The sequence below is a fragment of the Heliangelus exortis genome, chromosome 12 (genome assembly GCF_036169615.1).
Source record: "Heliangelus exortis chromosome 12, bHelExo1.hap1, whole genome shotgun sequence".
Taxonomy (NCBI): Eukaryota; Metazoa; Chordata; class Aves; order Apodiformes; family Trochilidae; genus Heliangelus; species Heliangelus exortis.
In genome coordinates, this window is record NC_092433.1 from 20,940,476 (window position 1) to 20,964,034 (window position 23,559).

Consider the following 23,559-nt stretch of genomic DNA (forward strand, 5'->3'; position numbering starts at 1 on the left):
CTGTCTTTAGGGAAATGAGAAAAATGTTCAATGTTCAATTAATAACCAGTGGAACACTACTGTGCTAGCAGAGCTTAGTACAGAATAGTTCATAAACATGAGTTAATTAAGCTTTTCTGTACCCCCTGGAGGTAGGTAATTACTATTATCTCTTCTTTTTGGAGCCAGAAACAGGCCCAGAGAAATAAAATGACAAACTCAGGGTCTCATGACAAGTCTGTGACAACTGGGATTCTGTGCTTCCATACTGTGCTCTAATCACTAGTTCTTTTCACACTTCTTGGTAGCATTTCACTAGACAATAACTGTCTGTCATGGGCACATTAAATGACATGATATCACCCTTGTCCTTCTACAAAAACTGCATGATAATGCTTGGTTTAAAGATCTGTGTTGAGATGGCATAAATGGAATTCCTCTTTCTCACACTTAGATTTTCACCTTCTCTGAAAGAATCCATTCCTCCTCTTCCATTTCTGCAGAGCTGTCCTGATTCTGTCAAAACTCTATTTGGCTGCAGTTAACTTTCTTGGTGTCTAAACTTGGGACAAAAGTTCTGTGTTAGGAACCTCTTTCTTTTCCACATCTGCTTCTCCAGATCTGCATCTCTTGAGGATATTCTAAGATTGTCATGTTAAATTCTCTTTAATGAGAAAGATACCCTTTTTAAATAGGTATAAACTTACTTTCAGATTTATTGAAGATGCTTCTTCTAAAGTGAGAGTTGTACATCACTGCTTGCTCTTGCTTGTGGTGTGTTGGGTTCCTTTTCAGGCTTGTAAGGGTGCAGCTGAGCTCACATCTCCATGAATATGCTGGTTTTCTTTCCATGAGGACACATCTTTTTTTCTAATTGATGACAACAGGAAATCTAACTGCCAGATCTCTATCTGGCAGGATTTGTGAAGGCTTTAAAAAATGATGCAACAGCTCCTCTGATTTTTCTTTTAACCAAGTTTTTAAAAGGAACTTTCAACACCAGTGCAGTGTCAGCCTAGTTGGGAAGTGTCACCCAGAGGAGTGAGGGCTGCATCTCCTTTGGCAGCAGAGAACTGAGTCTGTGTGCTCCTGAAATCAGGAGCTCTTGCCTGTGGGGACACTGAGATGATGCTGGCTTTATTCAGAGGCAGGTTACCATACCTTTTGAATCTGCTTATTGCTACCAATTCTTTTCATGCTTGTCAGCCCCCACACACATATTGTTAATTTAGCCAAATTATATGCCAGTGAGTTTCTACCAGAGAAAATAAGGAACTCATCAGATGCCTTTTTTTAAACTAGCATAGCATAATGATAGCATGTGTTAATTTTCCTGTGTGAAACCAAGAGGAGGGATTTTTCATCACTTTGGTTTGTACAGTGACATTTAATTTTACTCTTTCTAATTTTAATTAAGAAGGAATTTAATCCTTTAATTATAGATTCACCAGAAATGTAAGAGAGGCATAATTATCATATCTTGTTACAGGTTTTTAGTAACAGTTAATATTAAGCCTGAAAATCTAATTCTTCGTTGGCCATTTCTCACCTAAGTCCTCATAATTTAGATTTCCTGTATCTCTCTCTCTGGGTTTTTTTCCAGGAGCGGAAGAAGCATGGAGAGAGCAACAATGATCTGTTTCTAGCAGATGTTTATGCCTACCAGGGAAAATTCCATGAGGCAGCAAGGCTGTACAAAAAGAGTGGACAGGAAAACCTAGCTCTGGAGATGTACTCTGATTTACGTATGTTTGACTATGCAAAGGTAACAGTTTGTTACTGAGTACATAAATGCAGAGATACCAATATAACTGTTTCCATGTAGAACAATTTGAGTGTAGTTCTAAAAAGTGCAGGTTTTATATGGTGATAAGAGAACATTACTTGGCTTTTAAGTCTTCTATGGTGTTTTCTTATCAAAATCCCTGAGAATGCATGCACTGTTCAGTCTCATTCATCACTCACTGGAGCCCTAAATGCCCAATACCAGACAAAGGCTTTTCCATGACATGCATATAAACTGTTTTAGCATAGATTCCACAAACTGTGCTACAGAGAGATCATTTTCTTCCACGAGCTTTGTATAAATACTTTGGGGCTTTGCTGATGTAAGTCTGACTTCCACTATTTTTGGCTGGTGAGTCTTTGTTAGCTTCAGTGTTTTGGCTGCTTTTGAACATAAATGTAATTCATAGATGAATATTTTCCCATAAGTCCTCATAAGAATATTTTAATTCTTGGCCTTAGTCATATCTATATTTAACTAGCAGCCAGCAAAAGCTCTTGTGTCTCCTGTCCTTGAGAGTAACTCCATGCAGAGGAAATGGAAGGTACTTCCAGCACATGAAGGAAGTTTCTTCTGCAGGGGATGCACAATACATGGAAGCATATGTAAAACTCCCTTGTTTGCCAGTTATTTTTCTAAGGAAAGATACGTGTGGGAGGTGAGGTGTTTTGATGTTGATTTTGTTGTTGTTTTAACGCTGCCAGAATTACACAAAGGGGCCCTTACAGAGCCTGATTTATTGTGCTTGACTTTGATTAGCCCTGGCCAGAGGTGCAGGCTGGAGGCAGAGGGCAGGATGTCCTTTGATATCCGGTGGTAGCTTTGTTATCACAGGACCAGATCACAGCACCCTGAGAACTCACAAAAACCTCTATATGCTGTGAGAAACTGAGCTTTTGATTTGGGGCTTATTTTGGTGTCTTAAGCTGAAAACCAAGTTGTGTCAAAGATACTGTTCAACTTGATTCATTTGCCTCCGTTTTTCAAAGTCAAGGGTTGTCATTACAGCTCTGAAGTTATTCACTGGGATCAGGGATGTGTTGTGGGTATTGATAGAGCAAAATCCTATGTGGAGCTCAGTCAAAGCCTGACCTAGAGATGAGCACAGTCTGTACCTGTCTACTGGCTGCCTCAGAGAAACTGATGAACTGGGGTAGAGGAGCAGCTCTCTTGTGTAGGTGCTTTTTGTGATGTGTTTTTCTTCTTTTTTTGTCTGTTTTTTGGGTTTTTTTGTTTTTTTTTTTTAAGGCTCAATGAGATGGAAGTATTTTCCCTCCCTCTCCTGTCACCTTTCCTTTTCTAATATATTCTAATTTTTCATTTGATAGAAGCTGTTTTAATGGACAGTAGCCTGTTCTGTTTAACAGAGAAAATTGCCCCTAATCCATCTTCTGGTGTTGAAGTACTTTTTTTTTTTTTTGTCCTGGCAACTGATTTCAACAGATGTGAGCCATATGGTGCCAGTGCTTTGGTATTGGCAGAAGAAGCTGAACAAACTATTAGAAATATTTCCAAAATGGTCATCATCACAGCAGCCAGGCTTGGTGTATGCATTCCTTGCAGAGTCCAACCAGTAGTTCAGAGTCACTCTCACTCCTGAGCACCTGTCATTCCATCCTTATAAAAGAACCTCTTTGATATATTGTATTATATTTGCCAAATGTCTCTGCAGGAAACCAAATTTCAGCCTTTAACCAAGTTGTGGTTGGACATCATGATGCTACCTTGGTTAAGTGGCTATACTAGTGTTAAGGTGGCATGGGTTTGGGGCTGCCTAAGCTCTGAGAATGAAACCATATCTTCTTGGCTTGGAAAAGAAAATCAGAAACTTGGAATTGATCTGTTTACAGTTTTTGGGATTAGTACTACATTGTTCCTGAAAAGCAAGAAAGAGTCATGATTTGTATCCACTTAAAGAGACTAAACAGAGAACAAGCTTTCCAAGAGATGAAGGGAGGGCATAGTTATTATCTCCAAAGCACTTGTATCGTCCTTCTCCTGGCTCTCCCAGGACTTTTTTTTTTTTTTTTTTTTTTTTTTTTTTTTTTTTTTACTTTTTTTTTTAATTGAAAACTCTAAATGGGAGAATTGTCCTTGTTTCCTGCCAGGCACTGGGCCATGATGGTTGGTTGTTGAAGGGTGGATCAGTTCATGTTGCTCCATATGCAGTATTTATTTCCTTAGGATTGTCAGGGTTTAACGCTGGGCAAGCAATAACCCCATAACAGATTCTCTCTATTACCCTCCCTGATAAAGAAAGGAGAGAGAATAAGGGAGACAGATTGATGGGTTGGGAACTAAACTATACAACTTCAATAATTTTTTCTTTTCTATCGTTACTGCTTCATTAAATATATACAAATATACAGAAAAAACCATACCAGGTTCCTTCTTCTTTTCCCCCAATAATTCTCACATCACCACTGAGGGTGCAGGGCAGCCCTGGGAAAGTCCAGGCTGGACTCCTGGGGTCAGTTGGGAACTGGAGGCAGGAACACAGAGATCCAGGCTGGCACAGATGAGGAGCACAGGCAGAGGAACAGAGGGAATCTCCCAGGATGCTGAAGCAAACAGGGACAGGTGAAAAAGGAAGGGAAGGGTTTGATCTTTGTGATCCCTCAAATTTATACTGAGTATGACGTGTATGGGATGGAATACTCTGGTCACTTTTGATCATTTATCTTGTTCACTCCCCCCTAAAGGAGCCTTTGCAGGTGACCTCTTCACTCATTTTTTCTTCCCTCAGCACAAGATGTTCCCCAGAGCTGAGCAGTGCCCTTGGCTCTGCACACCATTCTCCAGCCATAACTATAAACATTGAGTGTTATCAGTCCTAGAAGCAGACACTGACTGAGAAACTTGCTGTTAATTTCAGCAAGTGCAGCTACTTATGAGACACTTAGCTGAAAGCAAAATTACAAGACAGAAAATTAGCTCTATCCTGGCCCAGACCAGGACAGGATTCATAATATTCACTTAAAAAGCTTTAATGTATTTTAGAATTTGGATTTTAACAATGTTTGTGACCAGAAGGTAACGCAAGCTTTTGTATTGCTCTATTTCAGGATTTTCTGGGATCTGGAGACCCCAAAGGCACAAAGATGCTAATAAAAAAACAAGCAGATTGGGCCAAGAATATCAATGAGCCAAGGGCAGCAGTGGAGATGTACCTCTCTGCAGGAGAGCACATGAAGGCCATAGAAATCAGTGGAGACCATGGCTGGGTTCATAAGTAGGTTTTACTTACATCTTGGAGATAATATATGATGAAAACTCAAATGATTTATTATGCATTCTGCCTAGTGTTAAAATAAGACAAAGCTTGTTTGATATGTGCTTTTTTTGTTTATATCAAATTGCTTATTTGAAGCACATCTACAACTAAAAATGTTTTAAAAGTTACATACGTTTAGAGGGTAGGGACATAAATACATAAAAACAAATGCATTCCAACAGTGAAGAGAATGAATGTGTTCATCCCTAGTATGAGACTGTCTTTTAAAACATGCATGCTTAAACTTAGAGTAATCATTACAGCAGTGCTTAGATGTGATAGCCAGTTTCTGTTGTTTTAAGCTGATGAATATAATAATCTAAGCGGGTAGAGAAGACAGCTGGAGCACAGGATCCTTAAAAATTATGGAGTTCCTTCTGTCATTGGTATGATTCTCCTTGATTTGCAATAGGTGACACTTTGGTTTGTTTGCAGAGTTGCTGTAAGATCTTGGACAGGTCACTCAGCCTTCCCTTGCCTCAGTTTTGCTATGTGGCAAAAAGGAAAACAAAAGGAATTAGGAATTGAAGACTTTAAATAGCACTATGGTGATATTTGTTCAATAATAACTGATAAGAAGTGAACTTATTAAAATAATTAAACAGAAGGCAAAACAGCAAGGTGAAACTTGAAACATCTGGCTTCTCTTTACTGGCTCCAGGCTAATTGAAATTGCTCGGAAACTGGATAAAGCTGAGCGTGAGCCTTTGTCAAAGTGTGCCTTCTATTTTAAGAAACTTGATAACCCTGGCTATGCAGCAGAAACCTACATGAAGATTGGTGACCTGGAAGCATTGGTTCATCTCCATGTGGAGACTCATCGCTGGGAAGAAGTAAGCGTGCCCTTGATTTCTTTGTTTAAAACCACTTCTTACTGTCTCTGGGTGCAAGAAAGGGAGATAAATGCCTGGCTGACCCCAGCTGTCATGAAGAGAGGGGTGGGGAGGGAGGATTCTGTATGCTCAGAGTTTGCTTGGTGGTGGTTTTGGTTTGTTTGGGGTTTTGTGGTTTTGGCTGGTTTTGGTTTGTTGGTATTTTTAATTTCTTGGTCTTACTTCTGAGCACCTTTGTTGAATTATAGCTGCCCACTTCCTACTGTAATCCAGGGGATGCTTCTAGTCTATCAGAAAGAATAAAACAGTATTTAAATCATGGCAAATTCTGTTTTGAACGGTAGGATTTGTTATTTGGACATACCTGAGTGAAAATACTATACACGTAACATAGATCTGGTGAATGTGTGCTGGATTAGGGCAGGCCCAGCTCTAGAACTGGATTTGTGCTTCTGATGAGGTAAAGTTCTGACTTCACTGGGCTTTCCCATAAAAACATGGGTCTGCCAGTACCACCCACTTCACATCGGGGTCATCATTAATTTTGCTCTTGTTTCTTCACATTAAGGTTTTGATAGGAGCATTTTCAAAGCACTGCTGCAGTGGACACCCCCTTCCCCCACTTACATGGGTGCTTTGGAAGGCTGCAGACTTAGTTCTTTCTAAACTGCATTTATATATATTTACTTCAATTTCTCTAGAAGATGTATTCAGTAATAATAATATTTTTGTCTCTTGCTGTGGAATATGCTAAATTTCCTAGATAATAGCTTTCACAATTCCTTCTTTCAATAACCAGATTGTTACTATGCTTAGCTTCTCTTCTTTTGTTGTTGGTTGCTTTTTATTTTAAAATACATTAATTTCATACTGGAGAAAATATGGATTACACTCTTTATTCCATTTATATATTTTTATTGTGAATTTACTTAAAGCTAAGGGATTGGCCCTGTGGGATATTCTAAGCCTTTTAACTGTTTGAACCATGCAGTTTTCTAAACATGATTTTTTAATTTACCTTAGGCATTTGCTTTGAGTGAAAAGCATCCTGAATTCAAAGATGATGTCTATGTTCCTTATGCTCAGTGGCTGGCAGAGAATGATAGATTTGAAGAGGCTCAGAAAGGTAAGAATGTCCCTGACAGATCACTGCTCACACAAAATTTACTCCATGCTTTTTCAAACTTTTTTTTCCAAACTGTACAGTCTCTGTCCTGGACAGATGCTTATCAGTGGGATTCAAAACCAAATAGAATCTGTGTTTTCATACTGATCTTAAAGTATCGGGGACTCTCCTTATTTGATAAGAAAATGTGATGAATCTCTCAAAAATTATGGCATCTAAATACAGGTCCAGATTTTCCATCACATTAGCCTATCTTATTGTGGCAAGTAGCAACAGTATTTGGCATATAATCTGAATTGAAAATATTTTTATTTTATTAATTGACATTTTTATCACAGTAGAATGAAAAAAGTGGCATCCGCCTTACAATCCTGAGTGGGAAACACTTTTTCCTTCTGTTTGTACAAGTAAAATTTTCCTGTTCCTTTAAGAATTTTCATTTATTTTTTTTAGTCCCATAAAAATTGCCTTTAAGGAGAGCTGTCAACCTTCCATCATGTACACAAGCTTCAAAATTTAATTCCCAAACCGTTCCAGGGACAAGGAGATGTTGAAGCTGCTGCATGTGGAGCCAGCACGTTTTTAGTTCAGTTCCTTTCCTCAGGTGCAGCTCCATGTGGCAGTGGCATCTGCTGGTTCTGGAGCCAGCTCAGATCCAAGTCTGTAACTGTGGAAGGGCCAAGCTGGTGGCGTGCCAGGTGTGATCTGTCTCCACAAGGTGTTGTCAGCACCAAACCTTGCAGCACCTGGTTTTAGGGGGTTTGGTGAGTTGTGCTCTGTGGATGTAGCTGCATTGTTCCTTCTTGGCGCCGCAGAGCTCTGTGCTGCTGGGAATCAGCAAATGGCAGTGCCCTGAAGTGGCTGTGAGGGTTTGGTTGTGTCTGAGCTGGCTGAGGCAGGGGGCCTCCCTTTGGGGTTGGTCTCCCCCCATCCCCATTATCCTGTATGAAGACTCTGTTTGCCAGTATGTGTTTACCAAGTGAGAATTCAGGATCTTGCTTTATCCTGAGCATCAAATAAAGACAAGCTGTTAATAGACAGTAGAAAGACACAGGAAATATGGCTGTCCTTCAAAATCTTAAGGATTGCGAGTCAGAGCAGTAACTTCAAACATTTATTTACTGTACTTTTGATTGAAGTTGTGTCTTGCAGTGTTTGGAGATTGCCATTGTTTGTGTTGAGATCTCATCATCAAAAGATTTCTGCTCTTTTCTATATATAAAGAAAAAGCAGCCAGAGCTGTACAAAATCTGTGAGCACAAGGGCTGCTGAGACAGTGCAAAAGCCACAAAATGCCTACAGATGCTTCTCATGTTCTATTAGTGTCGCTGCTTTCAAGAAGAAAAATACCAGTGTGTAATCCTTTTTATCCTGCCCCGGATAGGCTGTTTGATACTGGCTGAATAGACTGTTCTTAATTTAAAAACATTAATTTCAGTTAATTGATATAATCGCACTGTAAAATCCTCTTTGTTTTGCCTTTCTCTGCAGCGTTTCACAAGGCTGGCAGGCAGAGTGAAGCTGTGAGAGTGCTGGAGCAGCTAACACACAATGCTGTGGCTGAAAGCAGGTTTAATGATGCAGCCTATTATTACTGGATGCTTTCCATGCAGTGTTTAGATATAGCCCAAGGTAAGGAACTGAAAGGAAGTTTGTATTTGTTACCTTCCTATGCATGTAGACAATTACTGAATTGTGATAGCATTGCTGCATCTGCTTCACTCTTTGTGGTTTTGTTTTTAGTGCTGTGGGTAACTCTGGCTTGTGCTATTTTTGTAGTCCCCCTCTTTTTCCCATGTGCTTATTTAAAGTAAACAAGCAAACCAGCAACATCAGTGTGCACAGGCCTCCTTTTGAAATCTGACTAGAATCAACATTGTGTCTCCTGGGACCATGTATCCTCATGTACCTTCCCACAGCACACTTGGACTAGGGAAGTGACTGGAGGGTTGAAGTGCTAGTGAAGGAAAGAATTATCTTGGAGGGTAAGATACATCTAGTATTTGAACATAGATTGGAGAGGTACTTTATAAATTGTTTCTGCCAATAGAGAGAAAACTGGTCATTTATTAGCCATCATCTATCTTGTCTTTAGAATGTATTTCACTGTCAGAGAGGTGTAGCCAGTAGTTTAATTGGTGCAATTTAGTAATAATTAATACAAAAGATTGCTAATACTGCCTTCTGCCTTTTGGGTTTTTTTTAAATTCAGCTGATGCATGATAAAGCTGACCTGATAGCCCTCAGGTATTTTATAGAGATGCAATCTTTTCCAGTTAATAGTATATTTAGTATTTATCAAACAAATATTTCAAAATTAATTTTATTTGTAAACTCTGAAGTTAAGGATGAGTTTTCTAGTCATGCACACCTACTGTTTTCTGCCTCTAACTAAGCTATAGCTAAGTTAAACCATTGCCTTAACTCTTGTGTTTTATCATGCTTGATTTGAACCAGTAATTTGCTCAGAAAGATGGCAAGTCTATATATTGTGTGGTTTGCACGGGTAGGTGGGACACACCTGAGCACATCTCTCTTGGAAGTGCTGGAGCTGAAGTCATAACATGCTGCTTTCTTCCAGCTGAGTCTCACAGACTCATCTTGGAAACTTCCACTGAAACTTTTGCCTCCCGCAGAGAATGAAGAGCAGAAGACTGAAATGTTACAGAAGTTTCATCACTTCCAGCATTTGGCAGAAGTTTACCATGTCTATCACTCCATTCACAGATACACTGTAAGATACTTCAGAAGTTGTGTTTGTTTTCTGAGCATTTTTCTTTTGGGAGTCCAGAAATAATGGGGAATAATTAATAACTCTTCAGGCAGTTAGAGTGTAGATTAGTGATACTGTGTAGTAACTTTGTTTCTTTAACTTTGTTTTATTATACAACCTTCTGCTGTACTGTACAAGAACTTTTGTTGTCTTAGTTCCTAACAGCTGCAGTGCAGTTTTAGCAGATCTATTCTTGTCTCAGTATGAGCAGAAGTTAGGACTGTGACTGACTTCCCACCCCCAGCCCTTTTCTTCTGGTTATATAGTTTGGTTCCACAGTGACCTGACCCTCTGGTCCTACACAGGCTGCAGTCATCTTTTCTTTTAATCTAGGGAAAGCAAGATTGAACAGAAGAAGGCACTCTGGCTGAGGGATTATTCCCTAGGGTACATGTGTCAGTTGTGATGTGTGTGTGATAGGCAGTCATGAGTGAGGAGCTCCTGCTACTCCCAGCAGTCATAGTAATGTTGCTGCCACTCTTGGTGAAAGTATCTCTTGTCAGATGTTTGAGAAGCTTTGATCTGTCCTCTTGACCAAAAGAAGGCTACCTGCTATGACCAGGCTGCCCTCAGAGTCTGGTAAAGATTCTGTTTGAGCTACATGGATCTCTTTCTCTCTGCATGTGAAAGCCACGAGCTTCAGTGGTAAAGACATGCAAAATCTGCTTGCTATATTCTGTCAGCACCTCTTCTTTTTACAGCTGTGTGAAAGAAACAGTTTCTTCGTCTCTGAGATGCCTGGTGCTGTGTTGCTCAGAGGTCTGAGCTCTTGGTTTTCCAGCTTAGAAATCCATGTCTGTTTTTAATACTGCAGGAGGAGCCTTTCAGTTCCCACTTGCCCGAAACCCTCTTCAATATTTCCAGGTTCCTGCTTCACAGCTTAACAAAGGAGACTCCTTTGGGGATCTCAAAAGTGTATCCTTTCAATACAGTTCAAAATCCAGAAATAATCTTGTGAGATACTTTAAAGTAATAATTGATTATTGATGTTAATTCACAATGCAGAGGTCTCCTGTGGGTTGTCTTGGATATCTTCAGTTTCAGCTGTTGGTTGTAGTTAGAGTAAGCTGACTTTTCTCCCTAAGGAAATAATCAGCATCTTCGAACCATTGAATGTTTCATTCTTTTTTTTTTTTAGTAGTGTTGTAGAGCTGTACAAATAACTGTCATGTCATTCTGAAAACCACCCACCCAACCTGGTCTATCACCTTTGTCAGGAAGCAAGTTCTAGGATACCAGTCACTGCAACAGGGTGTTGGGTCTGAATCTTGACAGTGTTTTTGCATGGAGACTGAACTGAGGCAGGAGAGGGGAAACCAGGAGCTTTTCCTTCACAGGAGGCTGTGTAGTGTCTGTCAGGCTAATGTTTGCACAGCTTTTTTAGTGCCTGTTGCTTCTTTATAGAGTGCTTCATAAGCTACTTTCTAAACAGCAGTTGTTGTTATACACCAATGAAAGGCAAAGGCAACCTTGGTCAGTGACCCAGAGTTTAGGCTTTATTTTTGGTCAGATTAGGTGTATTTAGTTGGTGTCAGTGAGCTGCTGGTGGCGTAAGATTTTATTTTTTTTTTTGTCTGGAGGAAAATCCATTCAAATTTGGTACAGGGATTCAGAACATTTAACCAAAGCTATGTTGTATAGGGTCAGTTCCTTACCTTGCCAATAATTGCCCACAGACATTTTGATAGTCCTTTCACACTTGTTTTTAAATGGAGTTGATTCTTTTGTTAAAGCCTGTTTAAAGTGCTGGTGTTGGATATGCTTCATAGCACAAATTCTCTTGATTAGAAAGAGTATTGCATTTCTCCCTAAATGCCGTATGTATTTTTCTTCCTTAATTAAATTATAGCAAAACATTATTTGCCCTGGCAAAACAGAGTAAAGCTCTTGGTGCATATAAACTGGCTCGTCATGCCTATGACAAGTTGCAGGGACTGCAGATCCCAGCCAGGTTCCAGAAATCAATCGAGCTGGGCAGCCTGACGATCCGATCCAAGCCATTCCATGACAGTGAGGTAAGTTGTAACGTGTTTTGTGTTAATCATTAATATTTGGCCTGATCCAAGAATCTGAGTTGCTGTATGCACAAAAGAATCTGAAATACATTATGCATAACTCTGTGATGTAATTACATTGCTGCTGGAAACACAGTCCTTTTATTGTTATTCTTCAGGTCAGACTTCTTTTGTTCCCGAGAACAAATTAAAATCAGTCCTTTCTTTACAGGCAGCTTCCATCCACCCTCTCCTGTCTTGCCTCTACCTTCCTCTCTGCCTATTAATTCTTTCAAGCCTTTTTCTCTGATCCACATGCAATTACTCCACAGTCTGTCTCTCTCTGCAGCTGGAGGTCACTTTCTTTTGTCCCACTTCTAGCACTCCTTCCCTCCTCCCCCTATCCCTTGAATGACCTGCCTTCCTTGAGTCTTATTTTAACGCCTTCTCTTCTTTAACTGAAGTCTGACTTTGTGCAGTGCTCTATAAAGCCATGTCTCATGGAATACTCACTAAAAATAAATTGTATTGTGCAAGTGAACATGCACCTGGGCACCTGAAATAATGGAAGCACAATCTTAAGAACTGCCTAAAATAACTGCTCTTGAAGAGAGGTGAATTAATTGGAGAACTTGAGTTTGACCAACCCTTAGAGCAAGAAACTTTGCTTCAGTAACCATCTCTTCGAAATATTTTACCACTGTGTGTTTGATGCAGAATTCTGCTTGTTACTGCAAAGGCAAGGTGAAAATCTAATTTTTAGAATGGTGAAGACAGCTATTTTAATGTGAAAACTGCCATTTTATTAAAAGGGGAAAGCATTTTCAGATGTTGAAGGATCTGATTTCACAGCAGTACTTCTCCAGATTAGTGCTGATGTAATGTCAGTGGTGTAAACCCAGGGAGCCCATACTTAATTGAAAACAAAGAGCTGAGGATGTGCTGATCTGTCTACGATTACTGTGCTTTGTATGTGTCTTTGCAGGAGCTTGTGCCCTTGTGTTACAGGTGCTCTACCAACAACCCTCTGCTAAATAACTTGGGGAATGTCTGCATTAACTGCAGGCAGCCTTTTGTCTTCTCCGCTTCCTCCTACGGTGGGTTACAATACCACACTGGGTTGTGCTTTTCACAGCCAAAGCAGATAAATGTTAACTGAACAGAGCAGTAGGTCAGTACTTCATTTCCTCTCTCCACAGTGTTGTTAGGACAAACAAATATTTCCTTTTCATGTTAGCATTCACTAAGTGGCTGCCTCTTGTCCCAGGATTTCATTGCAAGGTAGCAGCAGCAGCAGGGCATTGCTTTGTTACCAGACACTGAATATATATAAAGTATAAAGTGTTTCATTAACACAAATGCAATCTGTGAGGGGTTGAGGGGTTCTGGGACTGCTTTATTTAAGGTGCTCTATGAGAACACAAGGGCCTAACAGCACACTGTAGAAGTCAGATTGTTCATTTTTTAAGGGGCACAGTATCCTCTCAGAGGCATTTGCTGAGTTTTGCAGGCCAAATGCTCTTTCCTTCTCACACCCCTTTAGAAGTGCTGCATCTAGTCGAGTTCTATCTGGAAGATGGCATCACAGATGAAGAAGCTGTAGCTCTCATTGATCTTGAAGCTCCAAGATCAAATAAAAAAGAGAATAAGTGGCAAGAGATGATGAGTGACCGTATCCTTTTGATTAAAATTGATTTCCAGTCCTTAGGGAAAAAAAGCAACAATTTTGAAAAATTTCTCCCCTCTTAGGTTTAATATTTTCTTTATTCATGTGACTGATGTGAGTACAATTCCATTGTGTTTCCTTTTCAAGTTTAACAATGAAAGTGGTGTTTTAACTGAACCTAATATATTCATTAAGCTATTTAATCAGGAAAATTTGTTTCTAGTCTTGTAAATTATTTTTTTTTGCCAATGGAATGCTATGCTTTTCCTCTTCTGTTTTAACTGCCTTCTGTAAAGAACAGGGAGACTATGAAGTGTGTTATTAACTTTAAGTAACCAGCTTGCTTCAGAGGCTGCCTTCTCTTAGCCAAGAGAAACCAGCATGGACTTTCTTCCTAACTATTCCTGCTGGAATCTGGTTTGTAATGCTTTGACATCCCAAGCTCCCAGTTGATTTGGGGGCAATGTAACATTGGGTGTAAAGGAACACACAAGAAAACACAATCTGGGACTAAAGCTGCTGCAAATGTGATTTACTTAGGTTGCTTCATTTGCTCTTTGTTGTTGGTCAGAAGGGGCAGAGAGGGAAAGAAGGCAGATGAGGTCATGCTGGGTTGTGGTCAGGTTTGCCATTCCCTCGTAGCTGTGAATCACAGCAAGCCTTTCTCTAGTGCTTCCCATAAGAACCCAGCACTGCAGCCTGTGGGAGCACCCTGACCCTCTGCAGCAGCAAGGGTACCTGTCCTGCTGGCATGCTCCATGTTTATCCTCTGAGTGCCAACTACTCTGAGGGCAGCTAATTTTACAGAACACTTTTTTCCATAAGAAACACATCTAGATGCACAGACTTTGAGGCTTGATGACAATACAGATATCATTGAAGATGATCCCTTTACAGCAAAGCTAAGCTTTGAGGTAAGAGCCTTACCTGCATCTTCCAGTTCTTTCTACCTACCAACAGTAAAAAATACAAACTTCTAACTTCTAGTCCAAGCTGCTCTTCTGGTGAATGTGTTACAAGGGCTACCACAAGAGAGATACAAAGGAAGGGCCTTAAAGAGAGGGGTGGAACTTGAGAGGGAAATGGATTTACCACTTAAAAAAAACCTAACCCCAAAGAACCCCTGAAACCACACTCAAAAAAACCCACAATACAACAAAGATCTTAAAGTAAACATTCCTGGAACTGGGTTTTATCATCATAAAATGATACAGTTGTGCTGTCCCCCAGAGTGTTTCTCAGTCTAGTCAGTATACCTAAACCAGTCATTAGTGAGATTTTAATACAAACTGTGCGTGGGTGTTATTTACAAGGAGTTGTGTTAAAATGAACAATGGAAGTTCACTGAAACCAAGTTAGAGATGTGGCTGGGTGCTGCTGTTGCTGAAGGTATCGATAAAACTGACACTTTGCCTCTTATTAAACCTTGAAGGCCTTTGCAGCTGGTAACAGTGATTCTTTCTCAACTTGCTCCCCTGCAGCAAGGAGGCTCAGAATTTGTTCCAGTGGTGGTGAATCGTGCTGTTCTCCAGTCGATGAGCCGGAGGGATGTCCTGATCAGACGCTGGCCCAAGCCCTTGCGCTGGCAGTACTACCGCTCCCTCCTGCCAGATGCCTCCATTACCATCTGCCCCTCATGTTTTCAGGTAGTGCTTTCATGGACGGGTTTAGAACCCCCCCCCAAGAACCCTATGGAGAACCCTGCGGCCGAAAAAATTCTAGTCATTGGAACCTCATACTTTAAAAAGGTATTCAACAAATTCCTGAATTTGCAGAGGCAGAGAAGGCAATGAAAACCAAAAGCAGGGCTGTGTAATCCACAGAGAAAACTTTGAGGTAGCTGAATTTGAGAAGTTGTAGTGACAGCAAGGCAGATCCTCTTGAGCAAACCTTGGCTAAACAACAAATGCTGATTTGTATTTATTTCATTTTGCTCTTTCTCTCTGACTTTCAGCCTGACCTATCAGGGAAAATCAGTCAGTAAGCATACTAGCTTGTGGTTCAGTCCCTTTCCCTCTCCTTCCCTCTCAGAATATTTTTGAAATACTGGACTTCAGTCATATTTGCTTATTTTTGTCCTTCCTTCTGCAAAGTAATGACTGGGTTTGTGTCTCTTCAGTAGCATTGGCAGTGGTCTCTGACATGCTTGCTGCTGTATTCCAGGGTATGGTGCTCTCAAGCAGTTGGAAGTTAAGAGGAACAGTTCTGTTGGAATGTAACTGCGTGTCTGTGTCATAGAGAAACCCTTGAGCCCAGTTTGAGTTTTCTTTGAGCAAGTCACAGGCTAACTTGTCCCTAAATCTGTTCCTGATTAACAGATGTTTCACACAGAAGACTATGAGCTTCTCATACTTCAGCATAATTGTTGCCCATTCTGTCGACGGAGAATAGATGACTCAAACCAATGAAGAAAAACAGTCTTATACTTCAGCTGACAGACTTCCCCCTTGGCTTGGCAGGACACTTCTTAGATTCACAGAGTTTTCCAAATAATTTAGTTGTCATCTAGTTCCAGTTTGTACATAGAAGTGGAACTGAGTTGAAGAAATATAACTATTTTTTTTAAATTAAAATATCTGTTGTTTGTGAACTTCCTCTACATTTCCAGGCAACCAGCTGTGATGCCACAGGGTTTTACTGGCATGTTTCTAGGGGTTTCTGGGGTCGCATTCATCTTTGAAGTAATTGTTATTTCTACTCCAACTTCTGTTGGAACTTGATGTCCTCCTTAATATGTACCCATTATTGATAGATCTTCAAATAAACGGGTCTGTTTTTCACTACTCTTTGTCATGGCATTTGACATGATCCTGGTTCTTCCGAGCTTGCATTTTTTTTCTTTTTATTCCGTATAGACAAGAACAGCACAAGAGTTGACAGTTCTTAAAGTATGACTTTAAGTTACACTGAGTGTGGCTTCAAGGACCATCGCTCACAGCCAGACTCACTGGAGGGAAGGGGTGAAGTTTTTAATCTGTGTAGAATTCACCCTCGTGAAAATCCAAAGTTCCAGGTTGTGCACAGCAGTATGTGTTTAACCAGGCTGCCCAGACACGAGTACCTGCACTGCCTCTGCCCTGTGGGTACTCCTGGCAGCATCAGCCTGTTTGCCACTAATGGAAGGAACACCACTGGCCTGGGGTGCTGAGCCGAGCACACCTGCACACTTGTAAAGAGGTCAGGGTGCTGGGCAGGATCGCCAGAGCAGCTGGGGGTTCAGTCAGATGGTGGTTTGCCATGAGGGAGGGAATTTTAGTGGTTTTGCTGCTTGGCCAGACACAGTGTGTCAGCCCCGGGCAGCAGCTGGTCCCTATGCAGTAGTGTGCTCACTCCTGATTCCCTGCAGGACTTAGGAGTCCCTGCAGAGGAGCAAAAGAAAGAAGCTGATGGGTGGTGATACAGACAGTGCAATAACTGGAGCAGAGCTGTGCAGGTGAGCAGAGCAAAGCTGTTTATTGACTGCTTCCTAGTGGCAGGCAGATGTCCAGCTGACTTTCTGGGGAGCAGGGCCTTGGCATGAGGAACGGGAAGGCAAACACCACAAACACAGCACCCTCCCTTCTTCCTTCTTTCCCTAAGCTTCTATTTCTGAGCAGATCTTCATCTGGTGTGGAATACCCCTTTGGCCAGCTGTCCCAGCTCTGTTACCTCCCTGCTTCTTGCCCACCTCTGGCCTATTGCTGGTGAGACAGCTGAGAAAAGGAAACCCCAGAGCTATGGGAGCGCTACGGAGCTGTGTCTGTGTCACTGACTCTGATTTGGACACAGATCCAAAACACAGCACTACATGACTGCTGTGAGGCAAGTTAACTCTATCCCAGCCAGATCCTGCTCACCGTCATGGTGCAGGTAGCTGAATCTCTTGAGGATGGTCACCAAGGAATTCTCCAGCAGCAAGAAAATTTGCATGGGTAGCCAGCTGGGCTGGGTTTGAGCTGGGAAGTGACAAGGTCTCTTGATTTCAATCCAGTGTAAATTGTGCCCATGTTACCATGAGCTCTATTGTTGTTGTGACATCCCGTCTGTCACAGCCTCCCTTTGTTGTGAGTGGGAAATGATGTTCTGCTTTCCTTTCTGCAGCTACTGGCTGAGGCTGCTGGTGCTGGTAAAGTGCCTACCATGTAAACAGCACTGTGCACTGGGCACTTGTGATGTCTCTGTGTCTGCCTGAGTTCCTCTTGAGAGTGACCCTCTGCAATGCCACTGCAGGGTTTCCAAGCCCCTTAGTCGTTCCACACCAAGTCTGCTTAATTCACCACTTCAGAAACATTCTGTTCTAATTGCTACTTGTCTGGTTTTTTGACTCATCTGTCACTGTTTGCAATGAAGACTTTGCAACCGACATGGATAAACAATGCTGTTTGAGATGGGAGCCAGCATGGAATTCAGCTCATTCTCCCAGAACTGAGCTGGCTTTGCAGAGCTGGTGGGAATAAAGAATTATGGAAATAATAAATGGGGCTTGCCATGACACAGACCACGTGGATGTAGCAAGGAAGTTTTTTTTCTTTTTTTTAAACAATTGTGAATACAGCCTAGGTTTGAAAAGTGTATTTAACTTTTCCAGGCAAAAAAATACTTGAAACATCTCGTATATTGTTCTAATTCCAGACTGCCCCATGCCATAGAAACTCACAGGAAATTCCATAATCATGTGTCTTTGGACGTACAAGAAAGTCCCACCATGGTGCTTTTGTCTGAAGCTGTTGTTAGTGTTTGGCTAACAGCTTTCTTCCATCTGCCCCATCACTGCTTCCTGTACCCCAGTGGTGACACACGCCAGGCCCTAAGCCCTGGGCAGCAGCAGCTGCTGACCTCAGCAATGGCTTATTGCATCAGAGCTTAATGTGGCATATTTGTATTTTGGGAAAATAAATCTTTAATCCTTTTTGTATGCCCAGGTACAAGTGTGAACAGCTGCATTTGCAGTTAGATAGTGTCACTACCCGGGGCCTTGGTGACACATGTGAAAAGTTAATTGAGGGGGACCTAATGTGGGAGCAGAGTGTGTGAAGGCATCACCTTCTCACCCTGATGTGAGGAAGACCTTTGGGACTGTCTGGGGTGATTGTGCCTCCTTTGTCCATGGTGCTAGTACTTTGGCTCCTCTAAGCCTTCTCCACTTAGGGGAGAGGGACAGTTTTCCAGACCGGTCTCTTTAACAGGAGCATGGAGCTTTAGGTTTTTTGTCTTTAAACTTTTTGCATGTGCTAAACAAACCCATGGGAAACGCTGGTAAAAACCAGGCCAGGGCTGAAGAGAGGCCAAGAGGACATGAACTTCTGTCCATCTTGTGCCTGTGAGCTCCAGCTGCTCTGGGACATCCTCCTGTGCTCAATGGCACTTTGTTCCCCAGTCCTCTGCTGCACCAACCACTCAACTCAGCCCATGGCCACAGTGAGGAGAGGTGCTCAGGTCTTGGTCTCCTGCCAAGGGGCACAACAGAACGTGTTGTCTCAACTCCTCTGAAGGATTAAGCAAAGGTAATGTCTGACTCAGTTGCTGGCTGGCACAAAGAGCATTTGTGCATTGAGTGCATTGAGTGGGGAGGCAGAGAGGACACGGAGGACATAGGAGGCTCCAGTGGTGGTTTCCCCTTTGGAATCTGAAGATTCTACAAGGTTTTAGGGAGGCCAAAGATGTCTGCCAACCATATAGAGTGTTGGCCTGAGCTGTCAGGGCCCTTGTGCAGCAGCCTCTCAGCACTAGTGCAGAATGGTGCCTGTCCCGGATAGGTGGACTGTTATTTATTGGGCAGTACCAATGCAATTGTCATGACCCAAACCAAACCCAAATGATACAACTGGAAACCTGCCAGCAGGGTCTTCCACTGTGGTGTTCAAACCTCCCCAGTCACCCTCTGCAGCCCCTGAGCACACAGTTGCAGCGTTCTGAACTGCAACCGCTCCTGTTAGCAGGGGATGAAGAGGAACTTCTGTTTGTTGGCCAGTGCCAAAAGCTCAGCCTAGGAGGCTTGAGAAAGCATGGGCAGGAGCTGAATCTGTGTGTGTCCTTCCTTGGCACTCTCTGCCTGGCAAGTCAGTGGTAACACATCCCATCCAGTACCTCTCTGGGAAAACTGAGGCATTTCACGTGGATGGGCAATGCACCCCTGAATGTCCATAGGGCTGGACAGGGGGCCTTTGAGTGTGGGGGAGCAGCAGTATGAGCTATGGATGAACAGCTCTGGATTGTGGGGTGCTGAGACTGCCATGGATGCAGGGCCCACCCCAGACTGTGGGTCCCTGGAGATCACAGACGTGCAAGGGCAGCTGCTGCCTGGTGTGGGGCCCCTCCAGTGAAAGGTGTGGTGCAGAGATACCTCTTTTATATGACCATGAGCCATGGTCTCCAACAATGACAGCATGGTCCAGAAACAGGTGTCACATTAATACCTACCCAGGAAAGCCAATTAGCCCTGGATGATTATGATTAATAATTCTGTAAGCCCTGGTTGTGCTGACACCAGTGCCTGGAGCTTACCCCAAGGGGCACTTTATAAGGGGCACCTTGTGGAGGTGAGCATGGCCACTTCTCCTCGGGGTGACGGTGAAGGCTGAGAGGTGGCAGGAGAAGTGATCCCCCCAGGCTCACAAGACCACCTGTGAGTCAGAGGAAAAAGCACCTCACAAACCACAGCCATGAACGGCACAGAAGGACAAGACTTCTACGTGCCCATGTCCAACAAGACAGGGGTGGTGCGGAGCCCCTTTGAGTACCCCCAGTACTACCTGGCTGACCCCTGGAAGTTCTCAGCACTGGCTGCCTACATGTTCATGCTGATCCTGCTCGGCTTCCCCGTCAACTTCCTCACACTGTACGTCACCATCCAGCACAAGAAGCTCCGGACACCTCTGAACTACATCCTGCTGAACCTGGCGGTCGCCAACCTCTTCATGGTCCTCGGAGGCTTCACAACCACCATGTACACCTCAATGAATGGGTACTTTGTCTTTGGAGTAACAGGATGCTACGTCGAGGGCTTCTTTGCTACACTGGGTGGTAAGTTTTCCAAATGTTCAAAAATCTTCTGCAAGGAATTGCTGCAGATTTTAGGAGGGGGATGATCTTTGAGAAATATGGCATCTGGAAGGGCCTTGGTCTGCTCTTGCTGTGGGCCAGGGCAATTGCAGTGTTTCAGGGTGGTAGGTGAAGAAAGTGACAAATGACACTATGTTTTTTCACCCTGTTTTGGTAGCCACCTGCTCAGTAGCCTGAGAATAACAGTGCAGCAATGAAAACAACCAGTAGCAGATTTTGCTGTTGTTGGATTTGCACATCTTCTTGGCTTGCTTTCTGACTTGAGAGGTGACAAATTTGTTCCTCCTGTCGTGGGGCTGAGTCTGACACTGACTCTAATGTGGTGCATGGTGGTGCAGGGTAGCAAAGCTGGATCTCCTTCCCATGCCAGCCAGGCTTGGACTGAAACAGATGTTAAATAAAAATCATGTGTTTAAAAATTCCCTCCTCTGCTCAGCTCAGCCTTCAGCCACAGGCAGCTGTTTTACTGGTTTGGTCCTTGTGGCACAAGTTTTCTGGGAAGCTGTGAGTAGCAAGGGGAAATCCTGGGATTCTGGGCACCCGCTTCCTCCCAGAGTGGGTCCATAGGATTGTAGGTGCAGGTGCTGTCCTGGATGAAGGGCAGGATGCAGCCATGGACCACAGAGTGGTTAGTGTGGGTCAGCACCACAGTGAGGAGGTGTCTTTTCATACCTTCCTGCTGCCTCTGCACTTGTGCTTGGTTTATTTCTCTGTCTGCTAGGCGTCTTCCTCAAGAACTGCAGTCTGAGGAGGCTCCATGCTGGTGTCAGTGCAATTTTCTCCTCCTGATGCTCAAAGTCCTTGTGTCCCCATCCCTCTCTGTCCCTGGTGCAGGTGAAATTGCTCTCTGGTCGCTGGTTGTCCTGGCTATTGAAAGATATGTAGTGGTCTGCAAGCCCATGAGCAACTTCCGCTTTGGGGAGACCCACGCCATCATGGGTGTTGCCTTCTCCTGGGCCATGGCCTTGGCCTGCGCAGCCCCCCCGCTCTTTGGCTGGTCCAGGTAGGGAGGATGCTCTGCTCTGCTGGAGCTGGGATCCTGGCTGGCAGTGGCTCGGCTGTGGCTTCCCACCAGTCAGCTCTGCAGGGTGCTGACCTGCCTGGCTTGCCCACAGGTACATTCCCGAGGGCATGCAGTGCTCGTGTGGGATTGACTACTACACTCTGAAGCCAGAGGTCAACAATGAGTCTTTTGTCATCTACATGTTTGTGGTTCACTTCATGATCCCACTGACTGTAATTTTCTTCTGCTATGGGAACCTGGTCTGCACTGTCAAGGAGGTGGGTACCTGCCAGCAGGGGTGGGCTGAGGGCCATGCCCGTTCCCAGGGCTGGGAAGGGGCTCACACCAGGCTCCAGGATGGTGACAAAACGAGTTCCCAGGGCCAGGCTGCCTCTCCATGAAGGGGGAAACAGCAAACTTCAGACATGCAGCTCAGCTAGCCCAAGCCCTGACCCCACGAGGTGCAGCCTGGCAGATGCTGAGGTCCATCCTGCCAACTGGAGCTGGGTCAGTGCAGTCCTCCCCAGCTCCATCACATTTCCATTCCCTTCTGCCCACAGGCTGCTGCCCAGCAGCAAGAGTCTGCCACCACCCAGAAGGCAGAAAAAGAAGTGACCCGCATGGTCATCATCATGGTCATTGCCTTCCTGATCTGCTGGGTGCCCTATGCCAGTGTTGCTTTCTACATCTTCACCAACCAGGGGTCAGACTTTGGGCCCATCTTCATGACCATCCCTGCATTCTTTGCCAAGAGCTCTGCTATCTACAACCCTGTGATTTACATCGTCATGAACAAACAGGTAACTGGCAGGCTGCCTGGCAATCTCCTTCTTTTGTGCTGTGTTTTGTTTTGCAGCAGCTTGCAGACAGTTATGATACCTCAAGGTACCAGTGGGTTGGGAGGGGAGTTTGTTTCTAGGTGATCTTGTTCTGACAATTGTACAGCTCATCCTTGGTGTTGCATAAATTGTGTGAATACAAGCCCATCCCACCTGAAATGACCCAGGCACTGAGTCTGTGGAGGAGCTGGGGCTGCATCAGTCCCAGCCAGAGTGGCAGGCAGGGTGGGCAACAGGGAAGGAGACCCCACCAGGATGGTGCCTCCTGTACTGCAGAGGTGAGGGGTTCCCAGCAGCTCTGCTCAGCTCCTGCTCACTTCACCCCTGGGCTTCCCTCTCTTCCAGTTCCGAAACTGCATGATCACGACCCTCTGCTGTGGCAAGAACCCCCTGGGTGATGAGGACACATCTGCTGGCAAGACAGAGAGCTCCTCCGTCTCCACCAGCCAGGTCTCTCCCGCGTAGGCCACCGGAGCAGCCGGTGCTTGGGGCGCATCGCCTCGGGAGCAGGAACCGAGCCCCACTGCCGCCCACGGCCCCGCGCAGTGGGCTCCTCTCTCCTGGCACTAGGAACCCTGGGAACAAGGCTGGAAATGTGTACACACGTTTTGTAATTAAAATGCAAAGGCTTAGCTCCTCCACTGGTGTAAATCCGTGCTTTTCTGTTGACTTGCTGCGAACTCATCCCTGCTCCAAGCACAGACCCCCATGCCTGAGGCCCCGTGCTGAGTCCCCAGCCCATGGCAGAGCTGTCCTCACTTCTGTCACCCCACCTGGGCAGCCCAGCAGGTGCTGGGGTCCATCCTGCCTCTGCCCCCAGCGCTGGGGACACCTCCTGCCCCTGCTGCTGGAGATGGAGGCCCTGGTCACTGGGCTTGGCCATGCTTCAGCTGCCTGGGGCCAGCCTGGCTGCTGTGAGGTGCCTCCAGCCCTGCTGGGTACTCCTGGCTCCAGCCCTGCCCCACTCCTGCGTGTGGGAAGCCCTGGGAAGCACCGTAATGCCTCAGGGGGACAGGGTGGGATAGGGCACTGGTGCTCATAGGACCCTGACACAGACGTGATGGCTGCAGAGGGAGGCAGGGGCATGCAGGGTGCCTGGCAGCATGGCATGGCACAGCATGGCACGGCACAGCATGGCACGGCACAGTCCAGCTCTGTGTGGCTGCAGTCGATGTGCTCACGAGGGCTCAGTGCTGCAGGCACCTGGCACAGCAACATCTGCATGGTGTTTGCAGCCTTGCTCGA

General features: G+C 44.2%; 2 protein-coding genes across 5 annotated transcripts in view; both read left to right on the plus strand.

Moving 5' to 3' along the window:
- The window catches only part of IFT122 (intraflagellar transport 122), a 28,632-nt gene extending 12,418 nt beyond the window's left edge, over positions 1 to 16,214 (plus strand). For 3 of the 4 annotated variants that reach the window (XM_071756396.1, XM_071756397.1, XM_071756394.1), the window contains 13 exons: positions 1,583 to 1,744; positions 4,831 to 4,997; positions 5,701 to 5,872; positions 6,896 to 6,998; positions 8,490 to 8,630; positions 9,635 to 9,732; positions 10,586 to 10,686; positions 11,621 to 11,786; positions 12,751 to 12,862; positions 13,309 to 13,437; positions 14,269 to 14,345; positions 14,913 to 15,077; positions 15,750 to 16,214. In XM_071756396.1, the coding sequence (XP_071612497.1) occupies positions 1,583 to 1,744; positions 4,831 to 4,997; positions 5,701 to 5,872; positions 6,896 to 6,998; positions 8,490 to 8,630; positions 9,635 to 9,732; positions 10,586 to 10,686; positions 11,621 to 11,786; positions 12,751 to 12,862; positions 13,309 to 13,437; positions 14,269 to 14,345; positions 14,913 to 15,077; positions 15,750 to 15,839 (1,683 nt within the window). In that variant the 3' untranslated portion in view covers positions 15,840 to 16,214. The remainder of the gene's footprint in view (positions 1 to 1,582; positions 1,745 to 4,830; positions 4,998 to 5,700; positions 5,873 to 6,895; positions 6,999 to 8,489; positions 8,631 to 9,634; positions 9,733 to 10,585; positions 10,687 to 11,620; positions 11,787 to 12,750; positions 12,863 to 13,308; positions 13,438 to 14,268; positions 14,346 to 14,912; positions 15,078 to 15,749) is intronic. The other variant, XM_071756395.1, reaches the window with a different exon arrangement.
- A 3,749-nt stretch (positions 16,215 to 19,963) lies between these two features.
- Positions 19,964 to 22,953, plus strand: RHO (rhodopsin). Its single transcript, XM_071756408.1, has 5 exons — positions 19,964 to 20,433; positions 21,307 to 21,475; positions 21,588 to 21,753; positions 22,036 to 22,275; positions 22,660 to 22,953. The coding sequence occupies exons 1-5, from the start codon at positions 20,073 to 20,075 to the stop codon at positions 22,777 to 22,779; spliced, it is 1,056 nt and encodes a 351-aa protein (XP_071612509.1). The 5' UTR covers positions 19,964 to 20,072; the 3' UTR covers positions 22,780 to 22,953.
- Positions 22,954 to 23,559: the final 606 nt, after the last annotated feature.